The 12,260-nt window shown below is 37.5% G+C and overlaps 1 protein-coding gene across 3 annotated transcripts in view; it reads right to left on the bottom strand.

The window, feature by feature from the left end:
- The window catches only part of LOC125262385 (seizure 6-like protein), a 63,213-nt gene that overhangs the window by 5,852 nt on the left and 45,101 nt on the right, over window positions 1-12,260 (bottom strand). For all 3 annotated transcript variants that reach the window (XM_048181131.1, XM_048181130.1, XM_048181129.1), the window contains 11 exons: window positions 9,517-9,656; window positions 7,519-7,714; window positions 6,844-7,029; window positions 6,107-6,278; window positions 5,859-6,028; window positions 4,843-5,037; window positions 3,337-3,475; window positions 2,928-3,124; window positions 706-900; window positions 396-587; window positions 117-311 (listed from right to left, as the gene is read on the bottom strand). In XM_048181131.1, the coding sequence (XP_048037088.1) occupies window positions 117-311; window positions 396-587; window positions 706-900; window positions 2,928-3,124; window positions 3,337-3,475; window positions 4,843-5,037; window positions 5,859-6,028; window positions 6,107-6,278; window positions 6,844-7,029; window positions 7,519-7,714; window positions 9,517-9,656 (1,977 nt within the window). The remainder of the gene's footprint in view (window positions 1-116; window positions 312-395; window positions 588-705; window positions 901-2,927; window positions 3,125-3,336; window positions 3,476-4,842; window positions 5,038-5,858; window positions 6,029-6,106; window positions 6,279-6,843; window positions 7,030-7,518; window positions 7,715-9,516; window positions 9,657-12,260) is intronic.

Genomic DNA, 12,260 nt, shown 5'->3' with positions numbered 1-12,260 from the left:
GTAAAAAAAAAAAAAAAAAAGTACATTTTTTTTTATAACAGAAGAAAAAAATCATCTTGGTATAAGGAATAAACCCCTTATATACATGCTAATTCTCTGTAAATATCTTTTCTTACCTCTGCAAAGAGGTAATGGACCACTCCAAAATGAGGGATTTCCCAGAATGCACTTGATGGCCATCTCCCCAATGAGCTCATAGCCTTGGTAGCACATGAAGGTTAGAGACTCTCCAGGTAGGTAAAGCCTTTTAGACAATATCTGGTAGCCGTTGTCAGGAAGGCCAGGATTCTCACAGGACACGGACTCTTCCGCTATTATACAGAGAAAGAAATAAAGTCAGGAATAATTGAGGGATTAAAAAGAGATTTAAATATAAAACATAAGTGGGAACTCACAAACGCAATGTGGCAAGCGAGACGTCCAAACAGGGGTGCCGGGTTCTCGACCATAGCAAGTGAGTGTTGCGCCGCCCTGCAGGATGTATCCGGGAATGCAGCTATACTGGATAGTGGTGCCAACCAAGAGTTTGGGATCAGACAGAGTGCGTGTGGAGTGCTCCACGTGTCCAGGGTCTGTGCAGTACATAACTATTGAGGGGAAGGGAGGAAAAAGAGACAAAAATTAGAAGGATGACATTTGAATCTGCTGAAAGTAAAAGTTATTCAGACTCCAGTTAGCAAAGACATCCAACTATGCTGGACTCACTCTTCTCACAGAACGGAGGCTGGGTGTTCCAGCTTAGGTCCACCTGACAGGTCAGGGTTTCACTGCCCACGAGGTCGTACCCCGGGTCGCACTGATATGTGATACGGGCTCCGCGCACCAGCGCTGCATGAGACGTGGTCTTCCAGCCGTTCTGGATCTCAGGTAGATCTGGACACGAGTCATTGCGTGATACCTCTGGAAAACGGAGGTAAAATGGTTAGCCTCTTCTATTCCTCACACATAAGTTATGAACTTGCAGTTGCGGGAAATAAAGTCTGAATTGTGAGATATAAACTTGGAATTACATTAAAAAGCCGCTATTGCCTTTTTTATTTTTTATTCCACAGCGGAATGAAGTACCTACACATTAGATTAGCCGTAAGAGGTGTGTTATTACTTAAGATTTTTTGTCTAGCAGATGATAAAAGTCCCATCTACATTGATTAAAGGAGGGATCTGAGTCATAGAGATCAGAATAGCATTTAAATAAAGAATATAAAATCAGGGTGGGTTTTATTGACCCAGGCCAGTAAGTAACCACCCAGAACACTCTGGTGACCACATAGCAAAGCACTAACTGCTAACAACCACCCACAACAACACCCTAGCATCTCGGAGGGACTTATGCATGGGCAAGCACCACTCACTCATTTTTAGGAAAATCTAGTTTTATATTATTTTTGGCCTTTTTGGAATCAAAAAGTCAACTTGAACTTGCTTCGCCCACACGAACGTGTCGTGTCAGCTTGGTGTGTAGGAGCATGTGCGCTAACCGCTAGGTCAGAGATCTGGCAATTTTTACTTCTTTATTCATAAGATTTCAGATCTTGTAGCTGGCAAAAGAATTATATATGTAAAAGGTCTGAGCAAATGAATGTTTTATTTAAAGGCATTCAAAACAGTTTTTCAACAGATCAATTATTCTTAGCATGGCTGGATGTTCGTGTATGATGTTAGCGCAGTGCTAATGGGGTTTTCTTTAGATTCCACATGCATTCAGTTCATGAGCAGTTTGATTATGAGCAAATCAGCCGCCATTATGAATTCATAGGGCATCAGTGACCTTTATTCTCCTGGGAACTTTATCCTCTACCATTATACGAACATAAAAAGAGTATCTCTGTCTCTTTAGTTCAAGCCATTACTGGAGATTGCATGCAAAAGTGCTATGTGTGTGTGTGTGCGTGTGTATCCTATGGGAGAGGATAGAGACAAAACTAAATGTGAATGAATGAGGGCAGCCAGGAGAGAAGGAGGAGGAGAGAATGATGGGAGATTTCAGAAGCTGAAAATAGTTGCGCCTGTGAAAAAAAAAAAAAAAAAAAAAAGCATTGATTGAAATGCATGCCGACCACTTGAGAACATAATGGATCGGTTGAAGTAATTTGAAAAGAAAGAGTTGCATTGAGACTCTTTGTGAGTTTGTGAGACTCATGCCAGACTGAAAGTTTGCATATAAAGCTTGTCTTTAAAAGTGGGAGGTGGGAAATGAAATTCTGTGACAGACTAATTTCATTCAGCCAGACATTTGGCTATCAACAAAGTCTGGCCTAAAACTAAAACTAAAAGCCTAAAACTAAAAAGCTAATATAAATATTACATAAAAAAACTAAATGGGAAATGTTGGTAACTAACTGAAATAAAACACAGTAAAATATAAAATATGTATAATACAGTGTTATTGATTATTTTATTAATTATTATAAATACATTTTTCTTCTTATATATATATATATATATATATATATATATATATATATATATATATAAATTATTTATGAAATATTTTATATATATATATATATATATATGTGTGTGTATATATATATATTATATTCATTCAATGGAAATATTGTGTATCTAATTATATCTAATAAATATAATTATATTTATTATATTATATTATAATTATATTTATTAAACAAAAATAAAAAATAATTTATATATAATGAATTAGAAATGTTTACTCTGCAACTAACTGAAATAAAATATGCTTAAGTACTAAAATTATTAAAAATAAAAATAAATACAGTTAAATAGAAATATTAAAAAAAAAAAAAAATTAGAAAATAATATTAGAGTATATAAGGGTTAATAATATCAAAGATATTTTACATATTATACAAACAAAACTCTTCAGCTCCAGAAGAAACGGTCTTCTTGCCATTGCATGAGACTGAGTCTAATTTATGCCTTTTAACTGTTAGCTCGAGTGTCCTTACCCATGTAGTTGATGATAAAACCCTCACCCTTCCCAAAGACCAGGCCGGCTGGGTCTGAGTGGAAGGTAATGGTGAGGTCAGGGGTCGAGGAGGACATCTTAAACGGGCTGGTGCCCCCAACAAACTGGCCCAATATACGCGTTGTGACCTCATCTCCATCCAAAATGGTTAGCATATCACTGTCGCTCAGATTCAAGCTAATGAGAGAGAGAGAGAGAGAGAGACAGTGGGCGAGAGGTGAGTGGTGTGGGAGGAAATGAGAAAATGAACGAGTCATTCAGGCGGTTTGGTGAGTCATCACATCCAGCAGGTCTGTGGGTTTCATTGGATTTCAGCAGCAGCTTGACGCATCAGCCACCAGAGCAGCTAAACCAGAAGACTCAGAACATAATGTTCCAGATGGACTTACAGCTGCACGTCCAGCAGGACACGTTTATCCTCTCCGGCGTGAATCCTCCAGCTGCAATCTTCACCTTCCCCGTACCATTCGGGCCAGTTTGGGGACAGAATAACGCCGCTGGGGCCGGACAGGTCACCGCCACAGAGAGCTGCAGAGAGTCGACAGACACATGTCACATTGATTTCTCTGTCACATAGTTGTCTATCTCATGATTCAGTGGGACAAATTTTTATATATATATATATATATATATATATATAGATAGATAGATAGATAATATATTAGGGGTGTCACAAGATTAAAATGTGCCAAGATTTCTCGCCGAGGTGAAAAGCTGTGTCGCGATATGGTCATGACAGAGTGTGAGGAATCAGAGTTCACTGATCACGTGACGAGAGCATGTGATGAGATGACTGACAAGACCATGGCAGAGGATTCGTTGCACAAGAGTGCAAGCGAAAGTAAAACGCAAGCGCGCACTCAAACGTGATTTCAATATCCCACATTTTGAAAGCGGCTCCCTGATGCATCAAATATCTCCCAATATGAAAGCTATCTTAGGCTGGTGTAGTTGTACTTTGATTATGGTTGCACTTATTTTAAGAGAAAACTGTGTTATTCATTTTTATTTATACTGTTTTTATTTCTATGATCAATTTGTTGAAAGGAGTTCAGTTAGGAGGTCAAAAGTTGTAGAAGCTTGTCAGTAAGGTCTGAGAGACTCATGAAATCATACAGGAGAGAAACCAGTCAGTTGAGTTTGTGCTAAAACCTTTAACAGTGCTTGAGTATTGTCTTTTACTGCATATGATAATTCATTCTCAGAAAGTAGAACTGAAATGACATTGATTACATGATAGTTAAAACATTTCAAATGCATCTGCGGACTATTTTTCTAGTCATGCATTTCATCATTGAGGATTTCTTAAAAATACTGTGTAAAAATCTTGTCTCGTTCTCGTGAACTCAGTTTCGTTTCTTGTCTCGTGAGCCAACTGTCTCACCCCTAATATATGGATTAACCTTAGCTGCATTCTGATATTAATTGCACGTGACAAGCGATAAACATTGCATGTAAAAGCGATAACAAGCATGTGTAATACATCATGTGGAGTTGACCAGTGTTATGCTCAGCTGTTATCTATTACAACCTATTGTTAGTCACAGAAAAACTCATTTATCCCATCTTACAACAAGGTTAAATATAGGGCAATAACTAATACTCATCGACTACTGATGATTAGGCTGTCATGAAAATATTCATCAGCCCAGCAGCAAAAAATATGAAATTCTAAAAAGCACTATTAGATCAAAGGCTGTTTTTGGATATTAACATGCCATTAACATTCAACGCAATTACCATAACATAATTAGAGAAAATGTTCCAATTAGCTTCAAATCTGCCATCCCATGACATTTAGCAAAGGATTAATGTTATCTCGTAGTGATGTGTATTATGTAACATGTAGGGTAATGATATAGTCTGGCGTAGATGTCGTAGCGTCACGAGTCTACCTTTGCAGAGGGGCTCTGTGTCGTTCCAGTAGGGGTCTCGTGTGTTGATGCACTCAATGACGGGCGGGCCCTGCTCCAGCGAGTGGCCGGGGTCACAGGTGAACTGCACCACCGTCCCAACGCCGTAAGTCGGGTCTGTTGTGCTGAAGTTTCCATTTTGGATGTATGGCTCATAGCAGTGGCCCTTCTCGAATGCTAAACGTGAAGAATCAGAAGTTCTGTCAGCTAGAGTAACAATAAACAATCCGGAGAAACATTTTGGATGGATTAACCTTAGCTGTTATTTATTACATATATATATATATATATATATATATATATATATATATATATATATATATATATATATATATATATATATATATATATATATATATATTATGTGTTAAAATATATATGCTATTGCATGAGATATACTGTAAGAAATTAATATAAAACAATAATAATAAAAAAACAATAAGGTTCCATTTGTTACTAACAATGAAAACACTTCTAAAGCATTTATTAATCTTGGTTAATGTTCATTTCAAGATTTACTAATACATTCTTAAAATCAAAAGTTGTATCTGTTAATATTATTTAATGGACCAGAGCTAACATGAACTAACAATGAACAGTTGAGCATTTTTATTAACTAATGTTACCAAATATAAATAAATACTTGCTTAATAATAAATAATAGTAATAGTAATAAATGTCTTGCTTATTCTTAGTTAATGCATTAACTAAAGTTTACAAATGAGACCTTATTGTTACCATAAAATATTAGATATAAGACATAAAGATAAAATATCAAACCAAATTTATTTATTTTAAAGCAGAATTTCACTTTTATTTTTGGTTTTAAATGATAAAAAATATAAAAAAATGCTTGTTAAAAAAAAATGTTATAAAAAAACTGATCTAATGTTCCTAAAAACTTTTATCTAATGCAATAGATTTCATAAATTTTTAAGTGTTACTTAAATGTCTAAATACGTTTTGGGACACTGCCCACAGAGATCAAACTGGCCTACCTTCGTAACGTATATTGAAGCCAGTGTTGTGACTGTTAGGTTGGTCTGTTATAAACTGGACCCGAACAGCCGGGCCTTCGCTGATCACTCCCTCAAACGGGATCGGGCCGCCATGGCCAGAATCAAACAGGACCACCGAACCTGCGTCGAGGCCGCTCCATAAGACAAGCCTGTATCATGGGAGAAAGGCTGAGCCGCTTATATACATATAAAAAGCATGCATTGATTTAAATGATACGTGCATTTACCTGTCTGTCGGACCCAACACCATTCTCTCCAAATGCAGGTGCAGCCTTTGGCCATTAGGAGCCTCCAGGGACCAAGAGCAGCTGCGGTCCAGGGTGCTGTTAGGACCCGGATGGGGTGAGGGGGACAGAACGCGGCCCACCATGGCGTTTTTTACAACCCCGCCACACAAAGCTGGAAAAGAACATATGGAACATGTGAAACTATGATTCACTTTTTAAAATAATTAATAAAAGAAACTAAGTTTATATATATATATATATATATATATATATATATATATATATATATATATATATATATATATATAGTACATATGTATATATATAGTACATATGTATAAATTATAATTCTAAAAATATATTTATATATAACAAATATAATACATATAATATATAAAATAATAAATAAATCCACATATATATAGGGGGAAAAACAAAATAAATATAAAATAAAAACTTTTTATAAATAAAAATAATTAATAATATTAATTATTAATAATTATTATAATAATATTATTAATAATAAATTTTTTATTATATATTAATATTTTTGGTCTCTAGATGTGACTCTAGTATCTCCATCAATGAAGGTCTATGGGATTTTTCTGCCCACTTTATATCTCTTCCAGGTGAGAATATATAAGTTTAGAAAGAATATACAAGTTGAACACTTAGTGTTAAGGGTTTGTTTAAATGATAACATTTCAGCACTTTTCACGCGTTCCTTAATGTCTCACCTCTGCAGCTTGGCTCTCGTTGGCTCCACACAGGCAGCGAGGCATTGAGACATGTGAGTGTGGCGTCCCCCTGCAGGTGGTATCCCATGTGACACTGGAAATGGGCCGTGCCTCCGGGATGCAGATCTTTTACTGACACCTCCCCAAAATGAGGCCGTCGAGGTAGAGCACAACTCAGGCGAAAAACTGGACAAGAAAGACCAGATTTTCCTTTTTAAATTCTCCTTTTATGACATCTGAGTAAATAATGACAGATTTTTTGGGGGTGAACTATTCCTTTAATCATTTTTGAGTAAAATGAATGCTAGTTCCACTTGAGAAGGCTGATCAAAACAAATTGCAACCAAAAACAGCCTTGTGAAATGAACCCTGGTGTGAAACTAGAAGAACATTAGCCGGTTAATGGACATGGCAGAAGCTATCAAGTTAGATAACAGAGCAAATTAACCAAACGGAGAATTTTTCAATTAAAAGTTTGGAGGCAAAGACTACTAAACTAATGAGACTTCTGGATGAGGAGTGTTTTTAACATTTACACAAGCACCTGTGGGATTCATTACCGTAATATTATATAAACTTCACAGTTTTATGTAAAAGAGCAATTATCTCTATAAAACCACAAGTCCCAAAGATGCCCTGTTTAACACATAAGTGGCTTGTTTTGAAAAGACTCACTTTGATAATGCAGCTGAAACATGCCGACTCCTCCCTCTGGAGACGAACGGTAGAACACGGACAGCGTGTTGGTTGGACTGCGGATCACCTGACCTTCCACCAGAAGCGTCTGATTGGCCAGTACGAGCAAGGCTCCGCTTTCATCTACCCCTCTGATTGACAGCTGCTCTCCTTCTGACAGGTTGACACTTTTGACCTACAACAATGGAATGCCAATCATCTGGTAAGAAACCCACAATACATTATGAAGTATGTATAGCATGTAGTGTACTATGGTACAATGATGGTATCTGATGATAATACCAAGGTATTTCCATGTGAGTAATTCTCAAAATATAGAGATAATGTCCCTTTTTAATCATTAAAAATACTTCATATATATATATATATATATATATATATATACCGATCAGGCATAACATTATGACCACCTTCCTAATATTGTGTTGGTCTCCCTTGCCTGCCAAAACAGCCCTGACCCGTCGAGGCATGGACTCCTCTAGACCCCTGAAGGTGTGCTGTGGTATCTGCACCAAGATGTTAGCAGCAGATCCTTTAAATCCTGTAAGTTGCGAGGTGGAGCCTCCATGGAACCGACTTGTTTGCCGCCCATGACCCTGTCGCCGGTTCACCACTGTTCCTTCCTTGGACCACTTTTGATAGAAACTGACCACTGCAGACCGGGAACACCCCACAAGAGCTGCATTTTTGGAGATGCTCTGACCCAGTCGTCTAGCCATCACAATTTGGCCCTTGTCAAACTCGCTCAAATCCTTACGCTTGCCCATTTTTCCTGCTTCTAACACATCAACTTTGAGGACAAAATGTTCACTTGCTGCCTAATATATCCCACCCACTAACAGGTGCCGTGATGAAGAGATCATCAGTGATATTCACTTCACCTGTCAGTGCTTATAATGTTATGCCTGATCAGTGTATATATATATGTGCATTCATATTTTTATTAAAAATATATATTAAAACGAGACTGGTGGCACCCTTTGACTTCTATAGTAGGAAAAAAAATCTATGGAAGGCAATGGCTTCCCTCAACTACCTGGTTACAAACATTCTTCAAAATATATTCTTTTGTGTTCAACAGAAGAAAGAAACTTATACAGGTTTGAAACAACATGAAGGCAAGTAAATGATGACAAAATTTTCATTTTTGGGTGAACTATCCCTTTAAGAAAGTAAAAAGTGTGCATTTAATTTTTCATGTTGACTTTAAACCATATCACGGCCAGCGTGGATTATCCGTACCTCATCTGATCCCATGAGGACAGTGTGTGTATACATACCAAATTAATTGGAAGTGTTTTAATCCCTTGAGGCAGAATATTTAACACACACACAAACACACAGCAGGCCTTTGGCTGTGGATTAAAGTGGTAATTAGAGATTATGTCACGGGCATGAATTATCCGCAGAGGGAGAGCGGACATGGACACGGGATTATAGCGGGCTGCACGCGGGCACTGCTGCAACAAGCCCCCGTTTCTCTCATTAACATCTGCTTGTGCGGCTCTGGCTGTCTGGGAACATACTGCTGCCTGCCCAAGGTGCTCAACTCCAGTAATTAGATCCCTGCAATTACACCATCTGCCACTAGAGGGCACGTTCGACTGGACACAGAGTTGTTAAGCGCAGTCACCTGTATCCGAGGGTGTTGGGAAAATGTGCTAGGCACAGGAGAAATCAGATTGCATTGCAGAAAAAAAAAAAGCTTGTTAAGCAGCAGATTGCATTTCCAGATAACTCCCTCTGGGCCACATGCTGTGGTCGGTGTTCTGCAGCTGGATATTAGTTGAATTACACAGTCTATTAGCATGTCATTTAAAGAGATTCATGCATTAACAGGTGCCCGTGCAGTCAAGAGAATCCAGTGCAGTTTGTCATATTATTTGAAGGAGGAGGAAAGTATGATTAATAGATGCAATATTCAAACCTCATATTAAAATGTCTACAAATCTGAACCCTGAAGAGCTGGAAGTGTACCTGTAACTCCACGCCGTAGCCAGTGTACACCGTCACTGTGTACGTGCACTGCAGGAACGCTCCTTCTGGAAGGGGCGGATCGTCTGAAGAATCGATGTAGCCCTCTGGGTCGGTGAAATTGACCCTGCAGTTTGTTGCAGCTGGAGGAAAATGCCAGACAGAAGACATTAAAAAAACCAACCGTTCATCTGAGAATTTGTGCAAAGGGGATTTGAGAAAGAGAACAACAGTGAGGAGATATATCTACATCATCTAGCCGTACGCTACAGGTCAAGCGTTTGGAATAACTTTAATGTTTTTGCTCACCAAGGCTACATGATTTAATCACAAATACAGTAAAACAGTAATATTATGAAATATTATTACAATTTAAAATAACTGTTTTCTATTTGAATATATTTTAAGATGTAATTTATTCCTGTGATGCAAAGCTGAATTTTCAGCATCGTTACTCCAGTCTTCGGTGTCACATGATCCTTCAGAAATCATTCTAATATCAGATACTAGATACAGGTGTTCAAATTAGCTATATTTTCGTTCAAGCTGCAAATTTAAAATTGCAAAACCATTCGCATTTCCATCTCGTGTTTCCATCTTGAACAAAATAATCACTTCTGGGGGAAATTTGTCACAAATAGATCTTTTACAGCTATTTATGCTAATTTAAGAAGCATAATTAGCAACAAAATCTTAGCATCTTGTAATGCAAACAGTGAAAAAAAAAAAATGTCATGCTGTTCTTAGTACTAAAAATAAAATATCTGAGCAATGGTTGGCAGAGTTAGTGAAAATAGCCTTTGCACTTGGTGCAAATAGGCACTGGCTTAAATAATTAATGATAATTAACTTTTTACAGACAAATCATTCTGACAAAATGTTTGTTAGTCATCACAACAGATACTGGACAGTAGCAGTGTTATTTTTTTCAACATTATTAATAATTTAATATTATTTGTTCACTATTATATTTAGAAATAATTTTAATTATCAACTTTTATTTTTATAATTTGTTTAAATTTAAATTTTTATGACTTTTCATGTTTTTAGTTTTTTAAATATTTTAAATATATTTAAAATATTTTTTTAATTTCAGTTTTAGTAATGGATCTTTTCACACATAATGCATTTCCACAGTTATGAACATCGCAAATCTAGTATAACACAGTGCAGCGCTTCCAGGTTCTACATCAGAACGGAGGCTCGTTATTGGCCGACGCTGTTCACGTGAGCAGCGCGACGCATGCGACGCTGCACTATGTTCACTACGTCGACAGCATACGAAACTGACACAGAAGACAAGAAATTGTTGAATAAAATCGTTATTTTTGTTTGTTTTTGTGCACAAATATATTCTCGTCACTTCATAAAATGAAGGTTGAACCACTGGAGTCACATGGACCTTTCTGGGCCTTGAAAGTGGCAATTGCATTGCAGTCTATCAGAGGTCAGAAAGCTCTCAGATTTCATCAAAAAATATCTTAATTTGTGTTCTGAAGATGAACGAAGCTCTTACGGGTTTGGAACGACATGAGGGTGAGTAATTAATGACAGAATTTTCATTTTTGGGTGAACTAACCCTTTAAGCTTAGCTAACATGACGCTCCAGCAGCCTGTTTGTTTATGCTCCCGTTTCCAGAAGTCAGTCGCTAGTTTTGCCTTCTCAATGACGTCACGCACTGGCAAGCGATGATTAGTGGGGAAGCAACACATAGTCTGACGTTTCTTGTTCACCACACAACAAAAATTTAGGAGTCAAAATCACATAATCTGACACAGTGACTATCGTAACAGACAAAAATATTGTGTAGACTAGGGTGACCATATGTGCCATTTTCCCAGGACGCGTCCTGTCCAGGATTTGTAAATTGTCTAAAATGGCTTGAGCCCTTGCCTCTTTAATCGTGAAAGTGGTCATATCGATGTGCCCTCTGAACGCGATTTCTAAACGGAGGTCTGTGCAAGCCACTGTTCTTATTGACAGTCTTCATGCAATGCATTAAAATGTTGTCGTATTTGCAATGCTTTGACCGTTCTCCAGCCTTCTCGCAAGCCACGATTGGTCGATTATGTATAATGCACGCTATTGGTAAAATAATTTTTTAATCATTACCTTCCGCAAATATGAAAACAAAACCAAAACTACATTTTATGCAACTTAGAAATCCTGGACAGGACATGTCCTGGGAAAATGGCACATATGGTCACCCTAGTGTAGTCTGAACCTGGATCCATCTGCTAGTGTTGTCAAAAGTATCGACTTTGGTACCAATAAAGTACTGAAATTTTAAAAATGTGACCAGCATTTCCCCCTATTATTTTGAGCGCATTCTTCAACGCCTCTGATTGGCCATTGTGTTCACACGTTCAACAGATATGTTTGTGATTGGCTACAATGATCAATGCTTCAAAAGCATGTTGTAAACAGACATCTTTGACGCTCTTCACCGAGCGCTTACACAGATTGCGAGCGTTTGAAAGCAGGCATCCATCAGCGGATCCTTAATATATCCACTGATGGACGGATCCTTTGATAGACGACTGCTTTCAAATGCTCCTATGTTTATCTGTGTAAGCACTCAGTGAACAACGTGTTTTTGAAGCGTTGATCATTGTAGCCAATCACAGATATATCCGTTGAACACGTGAACACAATGGCCAATCAGAGGTGTTTAAGAATCCGCTCAACAGTACTCAAAATGTTGGTATCGTCACATTTTTAAAATTTCAGTACTGACCTGGTACCG

This window comes from Megalobrama amblycephala, linkage group LG2 (genome assembly GCF_018812025.1).
Source record: "Megalobrama amblycephala isolate DHTTF-2021 linkage group LG2, ASM1881202v1, whole genome shotgun sequence".
NCBI lineage: Eukaryota > Metazoa > Chordata > Actinopteri > Cypriniformes > Xenocyprididae > Megalobrama > Megalobrama amblycephala.
This window is presented reverse-complemented; position numbering and strand designations above follow the sequence as displayed.